A 24,243-nucleotide genomic window follows, 5' to 3' on the forward strand; every position below is an offset into this window, starting at 1 on the left:
GCCCACGGTTCTGTCTGACCCTTAATACTCAAAGAGTAATAAGCGAAATAAATAACTAATAAACTAACTTTACTTCTCTAGTTTTTCCTCGTGAGACTGGCTCCTCTCAATAGCTGCATTCTAACTGAAGTTTAAAATTGATTGACTGATGTGGCATCTGTTTGCCACTCTGTGTGTTGAACAGAGTCACACAAGGAGAGTCAAGTCCCCAAACCTGAGACTAGTTGGGTGAGAGAAAAAAGAACTAAATGTGAGAACATGTTCACATCCAAACATCTGTAACAATAGGGCTTTGGATGTAAAGAATACAAAAGCAATTAATCTATTTTATTTATTAATATAGAGATTTGGATGTAAATCTAAAATAAAATGTATTTGATTTATTAATATAGAGATTTGGATGTAAATAATCTAAAATAAAATTTATTTGATTTATTAATATAGAGATTTGCTTTAGCACTCATTAGAATGCAGATATGAATATACAGTACATTCAATACAAATTTTAAATGCAAAAAGCTTGACTTGAGACAACTCTTGTTCACCTGATGAGCAGATGGCTAAGGTTAACAAGAAGTTTTACCATTTTAGGATTTTTTTATTAAAAAAAAAAAAAAAAAAAAAAAAAAAAAATCACCCATCACAGAGACATGGACCACCAAAATGAGACCAGCACATCCTTGAATATTTATGCATAAATTGAAAAACATTCCTTGAATAGATTCCTCAGGTATCAAGAAAAGGAGACGGACTGAAAACCCCAAATTATATTTTCTATGGCCACAAAAAGGTTATGCATTTGAAAAAGCAGAAAAGGCACACATGTTAGAGCCAGAGAAAGGGTGTAGATACAGAAAGCAGTAGTATCAATGCTGCAGAGCGTGAGTTGCCAGTCTAACTGTGTATCTCAGCCACAGAAGATTGTTTTACTATTGTTTGCCCCAAACGAACACTTGATTGAAGCGAGAGCTTTTGATTTGACAGATGTAAAACAATGACGTTGAAGTTCATTAGTACTTTTTGTTACTTTTGTGGCTAAAATCATATCTTTCTTCCTGTGACGTCCATTAACCAGACTGGTTCCTGGTCTCAGGCTTCTCTGCCATGTGACCCTGACATTATGTAAAACTCTATAAAAAGTGGAAATTAGTCAACTTTTGTGCCATTCAAGTCTTAAAAATTTAAAATAAACAGAAGAGAAAAAAAATGAATATGGAAAGAAAAAGCCTCTCCTGCATCTTCAAACACACACTGAAGCATGAAGTCTGTATTCAGTCACCAAGCACGGCCAGAACAAACTTTAACACCTGCGGCAGCGCCAACACAACAGCTTAAAACGACCCACAACAATGACAACACAACAGCTTAAAACGGCCCACAACAATGACAACACAGCAGCAGACAGACTCACCTTCCTCCGTCAGGTGGAGGAGCTCCACCGGCTTCCTGCCTTCTATCTAATTTATGTCCGTAATGTCCGTTTGCTCGTCCACAGCACTTTGTCCGCGGCAGCTAACACAATCACCGGCTAACGCTCCGGTTTGGGCCCGGAGCGGCCTCGCGCCGTCACGTCACGTGTCGCAACGAAGTTCCGCCTTATCGGATTTTTGTCGTCAGCAGGTTGTTTTTTTTTTTACGTTTTTATTTTTACCGAGGAAAATACTCCGCAGTTCAATCAACAGACTCACAACCTGTGTGTAGTTGACCGAAGTAGGAAAGAAGAAGATAAAATTGAATAGATGTAAATCAAACAGGGCAAAAGTCTTGAGGGGAAAAAGGTAAAGAGGTAAGCAACATAAATAAAAGAAAATGTAATTATTCTGTCTGTGGTGTTAGGAAAATGAATCTCATTAGTCTTTATTTTATTTGTTTAACCAGTCAAGTGGCTTTATCAGAAAGATGAACAAGTGGTACATTTTTAATTTATTTAGCTAATTTTTGTTTGTAAAAAAAAAATCTAAAAAATAAAAACCCATAGAATGCTCACAATAAAATATATGTAGATGGATTTAGAAATTTTCCGAAAATCTTACGTTATTCAACATTTGAATTATGATGATTTTTCTCATACAAAGATTATAATTGTCTAAAAAACTGCGAGTAAGAAGATTAGCTGAGTCCATACGCATCATATACATCCACAAGAGTATAAGGATAATTCTAAATTGAATAAAAGATGAGGACTAGATTGAGACATTGTATAATTTATATTTGCCCTATATTTGCCCATGCTGTGATAATTTCCCCTTGCTATTTGGAATTATTTATCTATATTCGAACCATTTTATAAGAGCAGAGCAGAGCCTTCTGACAAACTGTGGACTCTGAGTCACACGGTTGTGACTGACCAATTCAACATCAAAAAATACACAATTTTTGCACATGCGCATACATTTTATCTGGTTGTCAAAACCCACTTTTCACATGTTTCCTCACCAACAGGACAAGCCTTTCATATGCCTCTAGGCTATAAATTCAGTCAGTGCTGTAGATGAATGCCATCAACAGCACTGAGTCAAGCTACATTCAGTCACATCATGCCTTTGTACGCAGCAACTCTATTAAGTGGCAATCTTAACACAGCTTTGTACAAAGTCAAAGTTCATGAGACTGAAAAGAATATACATGCTATAGTCAACGTCGTTGCATTCTCCATGTATTCATTTAGAATTGGTCAAACCAATTGACTGACCACAACCCATCAGCTGCGATGCACTGGAGATGAAGATTTGTGCCAGTCACAAAAGACTCATTCCTTCCTTTTGCATAAGACAGGTTTTCTTTACGCACTTTGTGAGATGGTGGGCTGTATGCCACATGGTGATAGAGGCACTTAAGATCAAATGTAAACTTTATCATGGATATCTAGTTTCATACTTATTCATGGCAATCTAGTTGGCTACAAAGCATTATCTTAATTAACTTTTGATGTAAATGCCTCTCTCCATCATCACAACTCCCTCTGGGCCTCTAAGCGGCAGCTCACAGACACTTGATAATTAAAGCCCAGACAAATTTAGCAAGGGATCGCCAAGGATCAGTTATACCATGAGGTATAGTCGTCAATTCATTTGTAAGAGGTTGGTAGCACCTTCGGCAAAACAGGCAATAATGTTGTGTTATGTGAAATCCAAAGACAAATACTGTAACTCGAAACTCAGTCATGAAAATAACTTTTCATATTGCAGTACAGCTGCTGCAAGGTGGCATTGGTTTGGAAACTCCATCAGTGTAAATCAGTTGCAATGCGATAAGCGCTGTTGTAAGACAGGCATGCAGTGATGACATATTTGACTATCGTTCAATGACAGCACGAGATTTCATTACATATTTCATTACATATATTACTGTTGTGATTAGTGAAGTGTTATAAGACAAATGATCAAGCTTTTAGTTTTTGGTTACGGGTCTTTATTGGTCTCCATGAACCGTATTCGAACAATGACAATAGCAAAAGAAATAGAAATTAAACAAAAAAAAAAAACCTTTACGATTCGTGTCCTCTAGCACCTCTTCTACCTGTAGCACGTTCAACTGCTGTTCACATCTTCATCTCATTATAACGACATAACAACCATACACCATTTAAAGAATGTGAGTACTTTTCTTACAAGAGTATATATTTTATTTTCGTGATCTGGTGGTTTCTTGGCACCGTCAGTTGACACCACTGTAGAAATTCCATGCTGTTTCCTGCTTCCCTGGTGAACTACTGCTGTGCATTGGCTTCATCTGGGAACAGTTTGAGAGAAAAATGGTTCATGGATTTGCAAGAAGACAATTTATCTGGTTAGTGTGTGTTTCCTAGGTAGTCTAGTCACTTCACTAGAGTGTTATTGCAAGACAGGGTGTGAGAGAAGACTTGAGTCATGTCATAGACTGGCAACCTGTCTGGGATTACCTTTATCTCTGTTTTAGGTGGGATGGATTAAAGCCTGCCTGCAGCCCTCAAACAATAAGCTGTATAACTGCTGGATGGAGGATGGACAGTGGCTAATTATTCAAAACTATGATAATATCTGAATACATGGCAGAACAATATATCCAGATGCTTAATGGAAACAATCCCTACTGAGTGTATATAGTGCAACAAAGCTGAGTCTATCCAGATTTGTTGCAAAACCAGTTATATTCATATAAAAGCCTTTTACATTGGTAAAATAAGGTTTGAAATAATACAAATGTTTATTGAAAGTTTAAACTAATGATATTTTTTGACCAGTTAACTACTGCCTTCTGTTGTGGGGACGTCGTACCAGCACCCGCGCTGGTTAAATATTTAAATGGCAAACTAGTTAAATATGAGGAGAACTCTGTAAAAGACATATTGCCAGAAGGTATGAAGAGAAACGAAATTAGCACGAATTTAGACACAAACCTTTACTATTTAGTTGCAAACAAACAACCCTCTGACAGTGGTAAAGAAGCTAAATGTGTATGCTCTTAAAACAATTCCTCTTGGGAACTGTGCCAAGGTTCAGCAGTAGTTTAAGCAAGCATTAAGTTGCAGCCCTTCCACAGTGACTATGTACAGTTGGTTGGACCTCCTATCGTATCAAACAAAAGCTGAAACGTCTGCAAAAGAATATCTCAAAACTAATTTTGTAATTTTTTTTTTTTTTTTTTTAAGTTGACATCCATACAATTTTAAAATGATACATCAGATCTCACAGGCCATAAAGTATAATTAAACTCACAGTTCTAACATGTTAAGAGTGATAAGGTTTTTCATCTGAGAACATTGCTACACTAAAACCTTGAGAGGCTATTAAATTTGTACCTGTTTGAATTCACCTTTCACACCAGTCTTGTTGCTACGTCAGAATAGGCAAGATGAAGTAATGTCTGCTTGCTCAGAAAATACAGTATTGTCCCCATCGTCAGCCAAAAATATCTATTGCTTTGGTCGAGGCTGTATAGCCCATATAGTTCCCCATTTCAGAGTTGCAGGTTATTCATCTATCCAAAGTCTCTTCTCTTGCTATCCTTGCTTATTTTTCTCAGACCCAGCTATACGGGTAATGATTACAATGTGTATCTTTTAGGATGTTACTTGTTTAACAAATGAATGATAACAGTGATGCTTAGTTTCAGCAATCATCCAGATTCTGCTTTTGATTTCACTTGGACTTGCCCCCTGGTAAAAGTTTTCACATTTGATTTATTCTTTTTGCTGAAATGGATCTTCCTGATTCACTCTCCTGAAGCAATTTTGAGTGTGATACAAGATGGATTGCCTCCATTTTTAACATCTCATTATGGAGGTAAACTGATTCCTACCCTGTACAAAGACAAGAACTCATTCAATACTTCCAACAAAGACAGAAACATCTTTAGAAAAATGAACCAATAATAATCACTTTCACATTGTGGTGGTAGATAGTATTGTGTACCAGATTTGCACCTTAAAATGTACAAAATATCACCATATTGTTGCCTAGTGACCTGCAATCTTATTCACAAGCACTTTGAAGCATGTTTATTTATTTACAACATACAGTGTACTCTGAAACAGGAACACATTTATAAATAAATATTGCAGTCTTGACAATCTTACAGATCTCTCTTTTTTTTTTTAAATTGTCAGTTCTTCATGACTCGTCACCTGAGCTTAACGAAGGTGAGGCAACCTCTGCCTGTTCCGTCTCCTTCCATTTATGTACCCTCTTCCTGTATGTGCTATCATTCGCCAGCAGGTCTTCAGTTTTCAGTCTTTGCCCTTGGCCTTTCATTCCATCCTCACCCTCTCAAATGTTAATTTAAATAAATAGATCTCTAGAGGAAAAAAAAGAATAAGAAGACTCATATATCCTTAAAATCTTAATAAATCTTTGAACCAAAAAGCTACAGTTAATTCTTCCCAAATCAGGAAAACAATCAGAAGAAAAAACATTACAAAACATTCTATTTATCAAAAAGGACAAAGAAAGCAAAAAGAAAAAAATATATATGACATGTTACGATAACATGTTTCATGAACCCATATCTATCCGTTATTCAAGAGACACTCCATTATCATTTGTATTGTAATGCCATTCAGAATATCCTGTTAGCTCCATGTATAACACTGTGGGTACTCTGGTCTGTTTTGAAACCTACATGGTTTCTATTTTAAATAACCCTCAGTACTGAGTGTTCCTTTGGGCTTTGCGAAGCCCAGGCAGCGTCCTTTTTATATGAGTCTCCTCGGTCTGTCCCATTTACAGTTTACAGACAGTATTTCACAGCATTTCACTGTGTACTTTAGTTCACAAAGTTTCTACTGCTGTCCAGTCAGACACGGAGATGGGGCCAGGGGATGATAGGATTGGTTCTGAATACAGGGAGAAAGCCTCAAATATGGCTAATGTCCTTTCGTGTTTGTAATTGTGCAATATTAAATGCCTCTGTCTTGGATCCAAGGGAGAAACAGTCTTTTGTGTGACATATCATTTTCCAGCTCTTTACACATTCTATTTGAGTGCAGTCCTAGATGGGCTGTAAAATACCCAAATTTGTATTTTGTGTACTTGGAATATGAGATATATATATAAAAATATATATTCCCAGATTTTACTCATGAGCTATGCCAAATGGAGATCGGTCATGGGTTAGAATAGGAACATATTGTAAGCAGAGTTGGTTTGCATTTTAATACAAGATCTCTTGATAATCAATCAACAGTGAATACTGGCAATAAGTACAGAAGACACAGAAGACAAGTCAGGACATGAAGTCCTTGTCTAAATGTATAGTGGCTTAATAATGTTTATCCAATAACATACCCCGAATTTGCTGTATATTTCAATCCTTTACTGTTACACTAAAAATAACATTCATGACAAATTGTGATTTTATTATTAATTTTAATGCTAACATTTTCAGAATAAATAATATAAAATCAACTTGTAATGTTTATTGTTTGCTACCATTGATTTCAGTGTGAGCTAGTGATGACAGTATGCTTTCCATAGCCCAAGAGGAGCTAAAAAAAGCATCCCCTGTTTAATATCTTTGCCACACTTTATGCCCCTTTTGCTGGTCTTATATTCATCTCATTTTCCCTCCCTTCATCCACTGCAAAGGCATTACAGGTGAATTATACTAATTGTCCATTCTCCCCCGCCTGCATTCATCCTCTGCCCCTCCATTTCTTAGTCTTGTTCCCATCAGTCACAGATTGTCTTGTAGTCTCTCCATGTAGGTTCTGATTTCAGATTGCCCCAGGTCCATATCCTGACACACCCACTTGATGTCATCCTCGCTCCCGTTGGTTACCAGGACTGAGGAGTTGGTATACGAGCCACCCCCACCCGAATTTTCATTGGGAAGAACAGTGGCAAAGGACGTAAACTTGACACGTTTACGTTTGGCAGCTGCAACTGCAGCGGCAGCCGTGGCTCGGGGGGAATTATTCAAATGCTCCATTCGACCAGTGGTATCTTTGCCACCAGTAGTAATTGCTGAAAGGCACTGATGTGGTTCTGGGACGGAACGTGGTAAGGTTTGTCCGTGGGTGATGCCTCGGTGTCCACTTGTGCCACTGCTCCCACTAATAGTGCCCATGCCTGTGCCCATGCCCATCACCAAGGTGTTACCAGCCCCATTTAGCAAGTACTTGTTCTCCTCGTACCCTCCTTCATTCCTGTCAATGATGGTGGTGCACTCATCTGGTAGACCACCCTGACACTGGTCAGAATGGTCAGCTAGCAGGTCGGCTTCATTACCAAGCCACACCCAGTCGTGGGCATGGTTCATGTTTCCCCCTGTCTCCAGAACGGGGACTTGCTTGTGACGATACCTGCAAGCAAAGACCGATAATTTAGTACTCAAGAGCACTTTTGAACATGTGTGACTTCAGGCTTCTTTCATATTTACAACAGACATCACTTAATTTAAAAGCAGAAAGTCATTCACTTGCAGACATATTTGCAGAAAGACAATTTAATGATTTTGATCATGCTTTAAAAAGTTAAAAAGTTTAAATTTATTCAATCTTATGAACGAGCTTAAACAAAAACATTGATCTGACAAAAAATAAGCTTTGTTGTGTAAAATTGTCCTCTTTTGGTCAAACCTACATGAAATATACATTTGGACCACAATTAAAAGATTTTGATATGACTTAATATTCCACACTCAGCTATGGTGTAAATGGGTGAAAGCCTTTCAATTTTGAAGGCTTTTCAGTATTTGGAAAGTTTTACCTGAAGGCAAAGCTGACACAGTTGATGAGGAAGACTAGTATTGCCAGACAGAATACTCCCAGAAGGGCGTACATCCCAATCTCTAGGTCCGACAGGCCTCTTGTAGTGTGAGTCAGCTCACTGTCCCCGGTCCCTGGTACTTCCACTTCAGCTGGGTAGCTGCTGTAATCTCCTCCTTGGCCGGGGCCGCTGCCTCGGCTGCTGCTGCTACCACCACTGGCAGCTTTACCACCTGAAGCACGATGGGTGACTGTGCTCTTCGTTGTCGTGCTTACCTGGTGAGATAACATTCATTTAAGCTGGACTTTATTTGTCACAGTGTTAATGTTATTTTCTTTTTGTTAAATCACGCCAGAGATTTATCTGGTTTGATTTTCCCCTTCAACCCTGCACAGTTACCATTCATTCATTTTTTTTCTCCTCACCTTCCTCATGGCTCCCTCTTCTCGATCTGCTGCAGCACTGTTGGACTTCCACTCTCCATCCTTTGTTCTGTGTTCACTAGTGCTGTTGTCCAGCCCATCTTCCTGTCCACCTCTACCTGCTTCACCTCTTTCCTCACTCTTTGCACCAAACTTCACAAACACATTGCCAACTCCAGAGGCCAGCACACTCTTCCTTTTGGACTTCTGACAGGTCTCAGAGATGACCATCTCCACACGAACCATTGGACCTTGGCCCTCGCCTTCTGCTACAACATTTGGCCAGTGCTGTTCCTAATAAAAAAGAGGTAATATTAACATTTACAGACACATGGGCCTTTGATCGAGTTATGACAATCTGCAAATGTTTATTTTCTACATTCTGTAAAATTTTCACAGTAAGATATCATTTTGCACTAATCAAGCAAGCTGCTTGTACCTGATTGGTTATGGAGATGACACTCTCATCCAATGAGACAGCTGAGAGGAGGAAGTCCTTGGAATCATAGATGTCAAGTGGAGTCACTGAACCGTCACTGTATTGTATCCATGCACTGATCACAGCTTCCTGAATGAGAAAAAAAAACAAAACAAATCAATACAAATATAAAACTAGATCACAGAGTCAAAGTAAGTAATTTATACTTAAAACAGTGTAATGTCTGCACTTCCAAATGCTACCTTTGAATTTTTTTAATCACCATTGCTGCATGTGTCCTTGTCATTTCTGTGTGTTTGTGGTTTGTGTGCGAACACTCGCTTAGCTCTGCTTCTGATTGGCTTACCATGAAATTTTACTCTCTTAGCCAATCATCATCACTTATTATGCGGTTGCAGTCATTGTTTATTTTTTGTGTGGTTTTTTTAAGTCAATTATAGACTTAGTGGACTGAAGTTTAAAAGGTCTAGTATAAGTGCAGTGCATTACTTGAAATGTTTCTCTTGGATCTGCACTCATTGGGAATATTTGTTAACCTGTTAATATACTAAATTGGTCTTCTTAGAGGGACATTCTGTCTTTCTCCATGGACCATGTCTTCCAACACAATGAGGTCAAAGGCACAGTGGGGAAAATGTTCATTTGTCTTCCTATAGCAGCAGCTCTCCTCGAAAAAAAGCGATTGGGCAAAGAATGTATTTTTCTCTGTCATTAAGTGATCCTGCCTTTAGTAATTTCCCTTGATAGAATGTGTTGCTTTCTTTAATCAGAACACAGAAAATATTGTGCCGGTATATAACACCACAAAAGCCTTCCTACAAAAGTAATTAAGTTTCAACGTGAAGAAAAAGACTTTGTCTCTTTCTCTCCCTTTACTTTCACATCAAATTGTTATTTCATGATGATGTTATTTCCTTGGACTCCCTCAACCCCCCACACACCCCTTACCCTTTATCCTCTTTCATTTTTTTCTCACCCCATTTTGTTCTCTCCCTACAGTCGAACCAAGATGTAGAAAATATTTGAACAAAATATAGCATCAGCTCTATATTTTCATCCTAATGAGCTGCTTCTCATCCAATTAGCCCTCAGATAGAAATTATAACATGCAGTTTTGTTTTTGATAAAAAAAAAAAAAAAAAAGAAACAAAAAGTGAGGGAGATGGGAAGCTGTGGGAGTGTGAGGGATAATAGCTTCCAATAGCGTGATAAAATAACCCTTGGCAGTATGATTAGAGTCAGGAACAGCTTGTAACATGGTAACCAGCACGGTCCCAACACATTATGCATGTGAGTGTTGGTGAATGTGTATGGTGTCTAGGTGATTGTGCTGTAATGTGTGTCAGAACAAAAGAACAGATGATTAGAAAAGGCATAATTGCCATTTATTTGAAAAGTTTTTATTATAAATAAGCATAGTTTTGTTGCTCATGTACATTAGACAAGTGATTTCAATTGACCATCGTTACAAAATGAAGAAAATAATTTTAGAATTGTGTTATTTTAATTGGAATGAATTGCACAAGGACAGGACTGTAGTTAAACCAAAAACTAAAATAACACTGCAGACCCTTATATGGTTGTAATTGTAGCCAAGTAGTGCTAAACCCTGGAAGTTACACACTCCTAATTAGAAACTGATTATGGACAAGATAGCAGCGATATGATGTCCACAGCAGAGAATTACTGTTTAAAGCGTAATCTATGATTGCAACCTCGGAGGTATTCTTAGAGAGATGGGAAAAGCTTAAGAAATGGGCCATCAGTTTGTGTGTGTGTCTGCATCATACAAGCCCAGAGGCAGTGAGGTGCTTGCCTATGTTTATCATGTGTTGGCATTCTGAAAAAAAGTACTCTGGGTGGATATGAATGTGTGTGTGTGTGTGTGTGTGTGTGTTTGGATGAACCTATATTGTCAGCTACCTGCTTGGGCGTGTGCAGCAGGTCAGTAGCTGTAGTTGTTAGCTGGATAGCTTGGTAATTTCCTGGACTTGCTGTCATACTGAGGGACAGAGATGCAACCAGCTGGACTCCCAGGTCAGTGATGGTGACCTTGACAAACACGAAAAACTCAGTTTAACTTTTACTTGTTACTATTTTGTGACAAAAAAAGTCAAAGAAAAGGCAATTATCAAAGCGACAAGGTTAGTGAAAGATTGCCAAAATGTACCAAAATATTTCTATAAAAATAATTAAGATAAACATTTTTTAAAAACTAAATTCAGCGTATTTTGAAATATGAATAAAGTCAGAAAGTCAGTGGGGAAACTAAGCAGCTGAACCAGTAATTAAGTATAGTGCATTAGCAAAATTAAATTTAAGGCGCAGTATAACAAACAATGTTTATAAATGGCAGTTTATGAACATGCTAAGTATAAAAGTAGACCTTAATTTAATCATATCTTATAATCTTTTAAAATCACCAAATCACATTACCTTCTTCCATGGTCAGTTTCAGTACCAAGGTTCAGTGTCCACTGGGACGCCTCTAATAAACATGTGTTTACTTGCTCTCTGAGTCACTTTGGATGTTATTTCTATTCATTTTTAGGTGACTAAGTTCAATATTGTCCCACTGGATGCCATCCACAGGATGGGATTTATGAACACACCATCATGATAAGTGCCAGTAAAATGGACTTACATCCCAAATACGTAAAACAAAGCAGTGCGTTATTTCACCTTGTCATCCAAAACGGTGACAGTCTTTTCTGCAAGGATGGAGTCAGACAGCGGAGACAGAACCTGAAACAGAGACACATAAAATGACATGATGTTCAAATTTAAATTAAGTGAAATTTTTATGAACCGAAATGAATCTTGTTCTACATATGCACATAAACAATTTCATCCAAAGGCAAGTTCCTAAAAGCTCTCATTAAAAATGCGCACTGTGTGACAGCTGTTCACTTCCTGCTCCAACACTCAATGTCTGTTGGGTCTACGCAACACAACTGCAAAACTCCATGTAGAAAGAAATCATGGTACTGACAAGTTCATTGTTTGACAGGTGATAAAATGTTTGTGTATTGAAACTCCCCCTCAAAAAAGCTACAAAAAAGATGTGGTGGAGAAAATTACAAGTACACAACTCCACAATACTGTAGATAAGGAGTGCGTGACAAAAGGTTTTGTTGTCTCAGTGATTATTGCCTTAGGGTGGCAGTGACGTGTGTAACACTGACGGAGGAGCAGTGAAAGCTGGTTAACACCACCATGCTTTGGGAAACAGATCGACACCATCTGTTTAAGTTCAGAAGCACAAAATAGACACAAAGCACACACAGTCTCAGTGAGGGAGTTTTGTCTGTAGTTTTCACAGGATGTTTTTCATCATGTCTTCAACTCAAATTGTGATTTTCATTCATTCATTCATCTTCTACCGTTTATCAGTTTCCAGGTCGTGGGCTGGAGCCAGTCCCAGCTCACACTGGGCGAGGGCGGGGTCACCCTGGACAGGTTGCCAGTTGTGGCGGAGGCAAAACCACAAAACCCTTCTTGTGAGAATAACACTAGGAGACTTTGGTATCTTGATTTTTATTACATATCTTGCAGCAAGTCACACTGAGCGCAGATCTCTGTACCAAGGAATGAGGAGTGACCCCTTCCTGAAGCACCCAGTAAAAATGTATACGACGTACAAAGAGGGTCAAGGCTGGAGTATCTGCAGATACCTGTTGTAAAAGGCCACGATGAAGTGCAGACCACGCTTCCCTTGTGCTGTCACATTCCATTTCAAGGGTTACAATAATAGTGAGTACTTTCCCGGAGTAGATACGGTAACAATTATGATTATTGATGATCAACCACTCACACCTACGGGCAATTTAGAGTCACCACTTAACCTAAACATGCTGTCTTTGGACTGTGGGAGGAAACCCACGCAGGCACTGGGAGAACATGCAAACTCCACACAAAAAGGCCCCAGGCCTGGGAACCAAACCCGCAACCTTCTTGTTGTGGGGCAACAGCGCTATGCTGCTGTGCTGCTCCCGGTAGTTTCTGTGCCTGAAAATGCTAGATCTGAAACACTGCTGCTGTCATTTCACATCTCTGACACAATGTAACACACACACAACAGAAACATGCCCACACACACAGACACACACAGTGTCCCATCTGCCTGCCAGCTGTGCTCCACTGTGACAACACTCAACCAAGACAACTTAGCTTAAACAAAGCACAAGAACAAAACCAAAGAACTAAAAGAGGGTCAATTAGAAGAGAACAGAGAGCGCGTAAGTGAGACATGTTGAGTGAGAGAGAAATAAAAAGAGTAGGTGTCAGAGAGAGAGAGAGACTGATAAATAGAAGAGGACAGAAAGTGACAGGGGGCAGAAGAGATTGGGGTACAGATGGAGAGAGGGAGCAGCAGACAGACAGTGATAAAGATTAGGAGCCCCATGTTGTAGTGTACTACTTCGCCCGGCGACAGGAGGACAGGCAGATCTGATTGGTGTACAAAGAAAATCTCTCACTGAACGGATCGGGCGTCAAACTCAATCCCGCCCTTAGCGAGGCAACAAAATACAATGATTGACAGCTGTGGAATTGCTCGTCAAGACAGACGGAGAATAAGACGGTGAAAAAGAGAAACTTGGAGGGAGAAATGGGGAGAAAAAAAGAAAGAAGGGGAGGAAAGGAAAGGAGGGACTGGAGGACACAAAGCTAGGGGGTAAAATTGAAATGTCAAACATTCAAATGATGGCTGTCGACTCACTGGAAATGCTGAGTAAATTCTCTCCTGGCTCTCAAACAGAGCACAGCTGTGTGTGTGTGTGTGTGTGTGTGTGTGTGTCTGTGTGTGTGTGTGTACACACGCACAGCAGTCCCCAGTCAGATGGACCCAAGCACACTTTCGGCTGTTCCCTAAAATCCCCCCATTGCTGCACTCAACTCAATGCCAACTCACTTCCAACGCTCACAACACATCCTACAGAGCAGTCATGCCGATGTGCACCGAAGATGAAATTTGATCGTAGATCATGAAAATATAAAGTTTAGATATTTTTACACGAAAGGTATAATAGGACAGAATTTAACAAAAACTCTGAGTGGGGTGTAATTAGTGGTCTTGCCTTGACTGCTACATAACAGGATAGCAGTAATGTAAGACAGTAAGCCATAGGACTGTCCTCCACTGTCACATTCAGTCACAATAGGACAGCTTATTGGAATTCAGCAACTGCACAAGTGTGTTCACTGTGTGCTAGTGCAAGTGTATGTCTGTGTGTAATTGCCGAACATCACACTGGGATGTCAGGGCCAAATCCGACAGTTAGTTGTGGCTAATTGTATAACGAGCTGGCAGGCAAGGCTTATAACTGTGAGAGAAGGGGAAGAGAGAGAAGATAGTGTTTACATCACCGAAGTGCTTACGGCTGCAGCACGAGTTGGCAAAGTACTCCGTGCTTCACATAATCATACATTTTCAGCCATCTTTCTCGACACTTGTTGTCCAACATGTGGTAAATAGATTGTCATTTTTGCGTGAGCTTTGGCTGAAAATCCTTAAAAAGGCAATTCAAATCCTGATGCGGGGATGTATTGTGAAGAGTGAATGGTTTAGACCAAAAGTGAAGAGCCTCTAAATTTTTTTTTTATGGTTTGCAATGTTATTAATTAGTGTCATTATGTTTGAAAAAGTCTGGAAAGCCATGTGCAAGAGAATAGACTTTTTTGTAGTCTTGAGCAGAATAGAGGATATGTACCTGTATAGTGGTGATGCCCAAGTCACGCCCAATCAAAACCCGTCCATCTATCAGCCTGGCGATGCGAGGATCTTCCACCTGTGGGGCACAGAGACTCATCTCAAAGCTTCATTGTTTTATTTACAACTAAAACCTTTTAGGTCTTTTGTGCATGTATCCTGGATTGGTAATCCATAAAACTGCTCTTTATCTATTACTCAACAGACATCAGTCCTAATGCTGAAAAACTCCAGATACATTTCACCAAAACCACCAGTTTGGGAAACATACTTTTTTACTTCAACCGCTCATGTTTGTGTGTTTAATATAGATGAAGGATCTAAATGTGATGATATATAGAGAAATATCTTCCTTATTTCTCTTTTAGGTTCAAAACACCACAGCAGCTTATCTATAACTCAAAATACATATTTTTGCACTGATTAACGAAAGTAGATAGAAAGTGCTCTTTCTTATTATGCAGAGAGTTAGGCTACCTTCACCCTTATTGTCCCAGATTAGTCAGCTAAGCTAATGACCTCCTGGCTTTAACTTCATATGACTGTTTTTCCTGAATGTGAGAATTGGTGTATTTCAGTGCAGGGCTACCTTTAGCTGGTCCAAGACCAAATGGGTAATATCAGCTTGCCAGTCAGCACCCAACATATAAACCATCTCTCCTCCTGGGTCTGAGGGTTCTGCAACAAAATGGGTGAGGACCCGCACCAAGGCGTACTGGTACTGAAAGGTCAGGAAAAAGGCACATTAGACCTTTATTCTAAAACATACAATGACATCAAATTCCCTTCAGCGGTATGTAATATTAAGATGATACAGCAGTATCTTAAAACAACTGAAACTAAACATGACACGTTGCAGGTCCCATTTCATTCACGGTATGTAGTGGAGCAACTCTTGCCACTTTCTGGGATACTGGCATTAAAGAAAAGGATTACAGAAAGCTTTAAAGTGTGATATGAAAAGCAATCACATAATACCTGTAGGGTGCAGCCTTTGCCCTTCTTCTCATCATCCTCATCATCTTCACTGTCTCTGGTAGGCCTGGTGAATAAAGAGAAGAGGAAAATGAGAATGAGAGGGAGGAACAGAGGGAAGAACAGAGGGAGAGATTATCTGCTAATTAAATGCCACTTGTATACTTAAAACTTGGCTCCATGTAATCTAGCGTGTTATCTTAGCTACAAGTTGCACTCAGTCAAACCAAGGAGACTTTGGTTTTCAATCCAGCTACAATGCTTTCAAACAATGTGGTTGTACATGTCCCACTGAAAAACACGTAACTGACCTTGCACTCTATACATTAACATTTATTGCGGGTGAGTTTTTCATGAACAGTCCGAATAGACTACTGTAACTTCTCTGAGAAATAAATGTCCCCCATGAATGCAGCCCTGACTTCACTTCATCAGGTTTAAACCTTTAGTGGGGCTTCTCATAGATATATCTGTAGGACAGATCTAACTTTTATGTACCAAGTGATGATTACAAGGGAACAGGCACAGCACACAAATTATGTCTCAACAGTGAGAGGCAGCTATTCTTAAAAATCACGCCACAGGCTCTGTATTTGTGTTCTAACATACTTAAAATATGAATGTCCCAATCCCCTGCCCGCATGAGTGGCCCAAGGATCTACACTGAGAGCCCATGCCTTTACAATTTACGCTAACCGTTGGGGTCCAATTATTCTCTCTTAAGGACTCTGATGTTCAGATGGCACCCAGCTGTGCCTGACGTTCCTGCAGAGTAACTCCAATATTTCTGTGCAGCTCTCATCTTTTCACACTGACATAATTAGCTAGATAAAGGAGAACCACCTTTAACCAAACCTGCCCAAGTCTGAAATCTTCCCAGCTATCCCACCCAGCCATTCTTTTCATCTTGACACCAATATTGCTTTTCCATTGGCTACTTCAACCAGGTTAGCATGAGACCGCATTCCTGCTGCAATTGAAGCAAACAAAACCTTGAAAGTTAATGTGAAAACTTCCTGTTTAAGGCCGCGTTGGAGCAAACTCCAACGCGGCCTTAACTCTTAACTCACTGATATTTTTTTAGGCAAATACTCTGCTGCAGAAAGTGGTAATGTGTAACTTGAAAAAAAATTACGAAACAGCAGTGAAAAACAGACTAATTGGTCAGAGTATCTTCCAAAAGCAAGGACATGAAAAAAAAAGAAAAAAAAAAAAAAGAAAGAAATTCATTCTTAACCTCCTGCAAGGTTATTTAAAACTTGCATTTCCTGTTTTCACACACACATAATGATAATAAGAATAATATGAAAAGTATGCATTTAGTGCAATTCCAGAGCGGACGCAGCTGAATAATCACCCTCAAAATAAATAAATAAAATGGATCCAAAAATGCTTTGAAAGCACTATCGGTGCTAAAAAAGAAAACCTCTCTCCTTTGCATCTTAGTTGAGGAAGGACTCTATCTTTCAGTTTCATACACAAACACACACACAACTAAACACATATTACTTTTCCTTTGCCTCCTTCTGTGTAATATCTACAACACAACAAATACAGGCAAAGCCACACAGGAGCATACATACACAGGGCAGACACACACCCATGTATGCAAACACACACACACGCACCAAGATAGAGACACACATAGTGTGTGTGTGCAGGTTTCTGAGTGCGCACTAGTTGGTGACTATCTGAGCAGAAATTGGCAAAATTGAAAAATAGGCCTAGCAGAACAGAGTGGAAAGACAACGACAAGATGGGGAATAGAAGCAACACACATACGTGCACATGACCACGTAAGAATGCACACACAGATACACTATCACACAAAGGGGCACAGAAGCATTAAAGCAAACGTGCACAGACAAAACATGGAGAACAGTAGTAAAGTTTTTTTTAACATGCATATTTTAGCTGTGTTGCAAGTTGATGAATATTTGATGTTATCATAATTTGAGCCTTATTGGGCGCTAACTGTGTATCTAAATGAGCATACTGAAGACTATTTCTCTAAAAATCTTAATTTTTGTAAATCGTGAACACATATTTTGCCACTGTAGAAGATTCATTACATGCTTCTCACATTAATGACAAATACATACATTTTAGATTGATTCTTTCTTCATATTCATAGAATAGAGCAGGAGAAAGCAAGAGAGTATAAAAAAAGGAAGACTCATTTTGCAAAAAGCTCCATAAGTGAACTGTTGCCAAAACTGCCTTTATTGACATACACCGATACACCGATTGGATCATCATCATTGGAAAGAAGGTTCTCCACTATGGAGAGGTAAGGAGCTGGCTTGGCTCTACGACAGCCCAGGAGAGATTTTCTGACCCAGCAGCACTTTGTGGCAAGTCTGACTCCAAAGCCGTCAATGAAAAGAAAAAGAAACGCCTTCTGCTGCACAGGGTTAACTATCTTTGCCTTTAATACTCCGGCAATATTGCTAGCATAACCAGATTTTAAGAATATGTCCTCAAGTTAATTTAAATGTCTAGGAGATGTCAAGATAAATGAGACAAATTTGATGAAGGGAGAATCAAAAGGTGTAGTACAGGCTGGTTTGGAAACAATCCAACGTTTTCAGTCTCATTGTGAGGCAGAAGAAAAATTTATGTTCTGAAAGTTTATATGCTTCTTATTTATATTGTCATTGACGTTCCCTCTTTTTCTTCCTATTACACCTTTACCCTGCTTCCTTCTCTCACTTCAATCACATACAAAACAACACAGAACCATCAACAACCTTCTGCATGCACATACACACAAGTATGATCATAAATGGACACTTGAGTGGAAGCACTGCAACTGATCCATCCACCTGCATGATTTCACTTTTGAGAAAGCGTATGTGTGTTTAAATGACTGAATGCTTCATTCAGTGGCAATGATGCTAAAGCTATAATAGTAGTCATCAGTACAGCCTGGCAGGCCTTGACCTCATAGGAAATTATGGACTTGCTGGAATGATATGTGCTCTCAACTGCACCATTCAATAAACAGTATATCAAATGTGCACACATGCACGAACGCACACGCACACGCACGCACACACACACACACACACACACACACACACACACACACACACACACACACACAAACACGTACATTCAGACTTTGACTTGCTTCATTCAGACTTTTCTCTTGTGCAGAAACACAAATATTTCACAGGGAGTTCATTTCTTGTTGTTTCACATGCTGAAAATTCTGTTCTTTTAGTTTTAAACACAATATGTGATGACTGACTGGCTTCTCAAGCAACAGAGGTGTGTGCAGCAAGAGCAGCAGACTGCTCTAAGCCAGAATACATGTTTGGGTATGAGAGGATGAGCTTGTTTGATTGTTTTTGTTAGTCATTTTTGTGTGTGTTGCCACAACATTGGCTACACATTTGAAATATACTGTTTTGTTGCAGCTTGTTAGATCACTGGGCATGTTTACTAACAGTGCTATATGTGAAATTTGAGCAGCAATTATTCTTATTATAGCTTCTAAATAAACTTGTTATGCAGCACTTAATTAAAAAGAACTGAAGACATTTATTTCCATATAATTTAAAAAGTGAATTACATGCATTTTCTTATTTTAATATAAACTACATATTTCACTGTATGTTTCTCATACCAATTCTCTCAAGGTCAGACAGATGAATCACCTCTTGTTTGTGATAATCGGGACCCTCCAGCCTTTGACCTGGCTCAGCTCAGTATCTGACACATCAATCTGCAGAGGGAGTTTGGGGACCCAGACGGTAAGCTCCAGCTGAGCAGAGAGGTGCAGGTAGGTGAAGTTGACTGCCAAGGACTTCCGGCCACGCATCTCTTTACCATTCACCAGGACCTGGTCACAGCTGGGGGATACCTGAAGAGAGGAGTGAAAGAGGATAAATAAGGAGATGGGTTGAGTTTCGACCAACATGCATGCGGAGTCTGACATTTTTAACTGACCTTCAACAGACCTGAATCAGTGATTTCCACGGTAACAGATGCAACGCTGTGTATTCCTTAAACACAGACCCGGGCCAGTTTTCATCAGAACATGTATGCTCTTTCAAAGCAAATAAGATATTTTGTCACTGATTGCTTACATTTTTATTCATTCTGTGAAGTACTTTGGTACACTGTTTTGCAAAGTGCCCTATAAAGAAAGGTTAATCGCATGCTTCTGCAATTTCTTCCTGTCACATCAGTGGCATTTTGAGTTTGTGAATACCCACCACCACTGTGAAGCAACATGTTACTCTTTGCAGCCAGTAAATCACATTCATTTTGAGACATTAGTATAATTACTTTGAAGACATAAGACCACCCATGAGAATTCTGGCACCATTTGCACCGCATTTTAAATTTTAGTCCACTGGGTCAAAGTGTAGATTCGTATATAGAAGGCTAAAGAGCAAGTAGAAACACCCTGATAATAGGAATTATAAAATAAAATTGTAGTCTTAGACTGGCATTGTATTATCAGAGACAGTTTGCTATTAGGAAATACAGATACCAAAACCAGAGTCTCATTTTTATGGTTATTCTTTTTTTTTTTAATATATATATATTATCAGATGTTTAACAGCACAATAGCTTATGTATTTAACATGAGGCAGCCACAGCTCAGTTAACTTTGTCTACATTGGTGGAAACTACGCAGATTTACTTTAGAACTAAATTTAGAAGAGTTCAAAGGTACTTGTATTATAATAATAAAAACTGTGCTGCAAAACTTTATTTCTCCTTTCTTCTAGGCCCATTAATCACCAAACAGGGGAGAGCAGAAACACACATTTACCATTTTACTGCTGAACAAATACTTTTTGATAACTGTACTATATTTTGCTGAATTTATATCAGAACTTTTAATGGAGTGAGCTTGTCAGTGCAACATTGTACAATGTAATCACATCACAAACCCAAGTCATCACAGTTCCACCCTTGCATTGCAATGCATGCGGACATTGGTATATCCAAACTACAGTACAGTTGATGCAGAGACCATTTATCAGAGGGAACAAACACCTTCATCATTAAATGAGAGCATCATAACTCGTCTGAAAGGCTGAGGTTTACCAAATATTTTACATCATATTCTTAAAAGAAAATTATGGAAATGCAGATATGTAGTTTGCAACAGTCATGAGTGGAGACAGTAGATTATTATGGCTGTACTTCAGAAAGTTGACATGCTCTCACAGACGGTGTGACAGGCAGAACAATGGAAAAGCCCAGATTTCAGTCAGTTTCATTTTCACCCTTCTCATTTGCTTGACTGTGTGACTGATTGATTTGACGTTTCTTGGACAAATCATCCCACATATTTCAACAATAACGGATTCATATGAGGAGGAAACTAATCATATCCAGTGTGGGAATAATGTGATGGTGCTAGCAATATATAGATGTATACAGTAGTTTACATTATATTAAATCAGCAACTTGCAGCTACCTAGCAACATTACTGCTGATAGTTACCGAAGGGTGGGATTCATTTTCGTATCCTCACAGCCATAGATATTCACCCATTCCTGGCATCTACATAATTTCTCTTTCTTTGCCTTACACTCACTCCTCCCACTCTGATTTATTTCCTTTTTAATTCTCACACCATCTTTCATCTCTCCATGATAGATAAACCATACACACTTTATCCCAGACCATTACAAACACTCAGTAAAAAAAAAAACAAAAAAACGTTCTTACCTTTTTTGTACATACTACAGTGTGAAAAAGAAAAAAATATCAATTTTTTTTCAACGGGCAACCCTCTGCATCACTTGCTCTGTTATTCTGCTGAGCCAAATATCTCTTTTATATGATAATTTTAGCTGTCTCTTCTTCAATATTTCTTTTGCCTTGCCCTTGTCTCATTGCCTGTTCTATGGATCTTGATATTTTTATCAGGATTTAGTGGAAATGGAAACAAAACCAATAGTATCATGAATACTGGGTTAAAAACATTCAACAAGTCACAAGGAATAAAGAGACTAAGACTATTTACAGAAATTATCTGTAGAACTACTTCAGTGCTGTACCAAATACATACACCATGGCCAATTTGTTTTTGTTGTTATAAAAATTGATTTGTGTTTTGTCTAAATACACATTGAGGATGTAAATGTTTGCTAACACTTTGTGAAAAATGGAAAAGAAGAATGTAGGCCAGCCAAATACAATAAACGATGATAAGGGAGAGGTTAAACACTCCACAACTTAAATTTTCTTTATTATTCAATATGAATAACAAATTTGGATACACACACGCACACACACACACACACACACACACACACACACACACACGTATTGGCTGGAGCATGGCAGAGCAGATTTTCTAATAAACACAAATAAACACGGAGGACTGTTATCCACTTTGTGTGGAGTGACATTTTTTTCTGGCTGCTCTACACTTTGATCTAAAAAGAGGTTAGCATGTTGTATATCAGAGCTAAATCCTTTCCTACACCTTCTTTTACCTTTTAATTTCATTGAGTTTAACTTTTTTTTCGTTTCGCTTCTGCTTCCCCAACATAAAAGGAAAGATGCCTAGCCCTTCTCCTTTTGGCCTCCTTTTTTCAATTTCTCTTTTCTTTTCTTTAACTTTCTTTACATCTGCCTCAACATCCACCATTTCCCCTCTTTGACCCCTTTTTTCTCTTTTGTCTCCGACCCGCCCTCGCTCCCTCATCAGACAGTCTGCCTCTTCATCTTCCGCTCTCTCTAAAACTTGATTTACTGCTTGTTAACATCAAAGGGATGTTAGACTGTTGGTGCCTCAAACTATTTCTCCAAATCATTTTTATATTCCAGGTGTAAATCAGTGTGAAAACTGCAGGCTTTGGTTTTCAATGAAGGTATAAGACAGCAGTAGTTAGAGGATTCCGCTTCAACTACCAATGGAGAATACTTTACAGGTTCTTGTTATTTCCGCAACAAGTTTTCTGAATTACTTTTGCTTTACGGCTGAATGCCCCAAAGGCATGTTTTAGAGAAATCAAGTTTTATATGAAAAGTTTGAGGAAACTGTTGTTTCAGTTTTCAATTTGGGAACACAATTTTTAATTTACAAAACACTCTACTGCCCAGAGATGACATCTGAATGACAAATAACAATACATGTTGGACAATTACATTCTATATAACTCAAGATTTCTGCTTTATATATACACAAATAACATGGTGAAAAGTTGGTTTTCTATTTTAACAATTCAAGAATTGTGTTAAAGAAACATGTTATTAGAAGAAACAACAACAGCAACTACATGCTACTTTGCCAGCAGAAAATGGCGGACAGCTAGCTAGTGACAAATCCATCACCTTTAACAGTCCTTCAAGACTTAACAGAGACCAGAAACAGTGATAACAGGACTTATATTCATCGTGCTAACAGACATAACTCAAAATGAATGCTGATGTTGCTGCCTGATTGCTGAATATGTTAAAAGGTGCTAAAAGTTAAAAGGTGATGATGTGCTGAGTTGTGATCTCAGCTTGTTTTTGCTGTCCCCAAGTGGTCAAAGATCAGTCATCACAGGTTTCATACCAGAGCAGCAGAGAGCCTTTGTTAAAGGGTAAACAGGTTACTATCCTACATTAGATGTGCTATCCACTTTTCCTTTTTGCACCAGGGGAGGGCATTTTCGTTTCTGGCAGCTTCATTGCTTCATTGTCTCGTTTTAAATTCTTATTTCTTTCCAAATTCTTTTCCTCCCTTATTTTTAGCTCCTGTTAAATGTATCTTTAAACTTATCGTCACTTTCCTGTATCCTTTTCTGTGTGTGTGTGTGTGGGGGGGGGGGGGGCTGTAAAGAAAAAAAAAAAACCCAAAATAGACTCAGAAGAGATGCCAGACATGGAGAAGACGTGGAGATGGAAACAGAGTAAAGAAAGAAAAAACACTGTCTGATTCAAGACACACACACATACACATAAAAAGCATCCACATGGCTCAGGAGATGGCAGGGTAAGTACCGTTGGAGAGGAGGGTGGCAAATAGTAAATAACCAGTTCAATCTCACTGTTTGGTTCTTTTCATTGTCATGATTTGAAACGGTCCTTCCTGAATGAAGAACACCTGTTTTTTTTTTCCTACTTATGAATGAGGCATCTGTTGTATTCATGAATCAATCTAGATGTACAGTAATTATTAAAACAGCTGGTCAACTAAATGTTTCAGTTTGACAGAGCAGAGGAAACACAGCTGACCTCACATCGTCGAGTGTCACTCGAGAAAGAGAAGCTGGATATTTGCTAAGCTCAAGGAAAAATGGTGAAGAAAGCTGCGTTGGCCACTGGACCTGTTGCGAACACACCTTTTTTCCAGAATGCCACTTCAGTTCATATTTACTTAATCCCATCTCAGATAAATGCTTCCCCCTCCTTTCTCCGCCCTGAGTTTCCTCCCCTCTCTCTACCTTCTACAGCACTTGTTCTCCTCTTGTATCTTCTTCAGCCACTATAGGACACAGTGTACACAAATCATTCTGCTCTCTACTTCAATTGTATACGCAGCGATGC

General features: G+C 38.9%; 1 protein-coding gene across 1 annotated transcript in view; it reads right to left on the reverse strand.

The window, feature by feature from the left end:
* Positions 1-5,390: 5,390 nt before the first annotated feature.
* The window catches only part of LOC115048747 (transmembrane protein 132C), a 223,232-nt gene continuing 204,379 nt past the window's right edge, over positions 5,391-24,243 (reverse strand). Inside the window, exons 7-16 of the mRNA XM_029510471.1 lie at positions 19,395-19,600; positions 15,736-15,799; positions 15,347-15,478; positions 14,759-14,836; positions 11,730-11,792; positions 10,971-11,099; positions 9,048-9,176; positions 8,612-8,902; positions 8,187-8,461; positions 5,391-7,780 (exon numbers count right to left, since the gene is read on the reverse strand). Coding sequence (XP_029366331.1) covers positions 7,153-7,780; positions 8,187-8,461; positions 8,612-8,902; positions 9,048-9,176; positions 10,971-11,099; positions 11,730-11,792; positions 14,759-14,836; positions 15,347-15,478; positions 15,736-15,799; positions 19,395-19,600 — 1,995 coding nt within the window. The 3' untranslated portion in view covers positions 5,391-7,152. The remainder of the gene's footprint in view (positions 7,781-8,186; positions 8,462-8,611; positions 8,903-9,047; positions 9,177-10,970; positions 11,100-11,729; positions 11,793-14,758; positions 14,837-15,346; positions 15,479-15,735; positions 15,800-19,394; positions 19,601-24,243) is intronic.

The sequence above is a fragment of the Echeneis naucrates genome, chromosome 9 (genome assembly GCF_900963305.1).
Source record: "Echeneis naucrates chromosome 9, fEcheNa1.1, whole genome shotgun sequence".
Taxonomy (NCBI): domain Eukaryota; kingdom Metazoa; phylum Chordata; class Actinopteri; order Carangiformes; family Echeneidae; genus Echeneis; species Echeneis naucrates.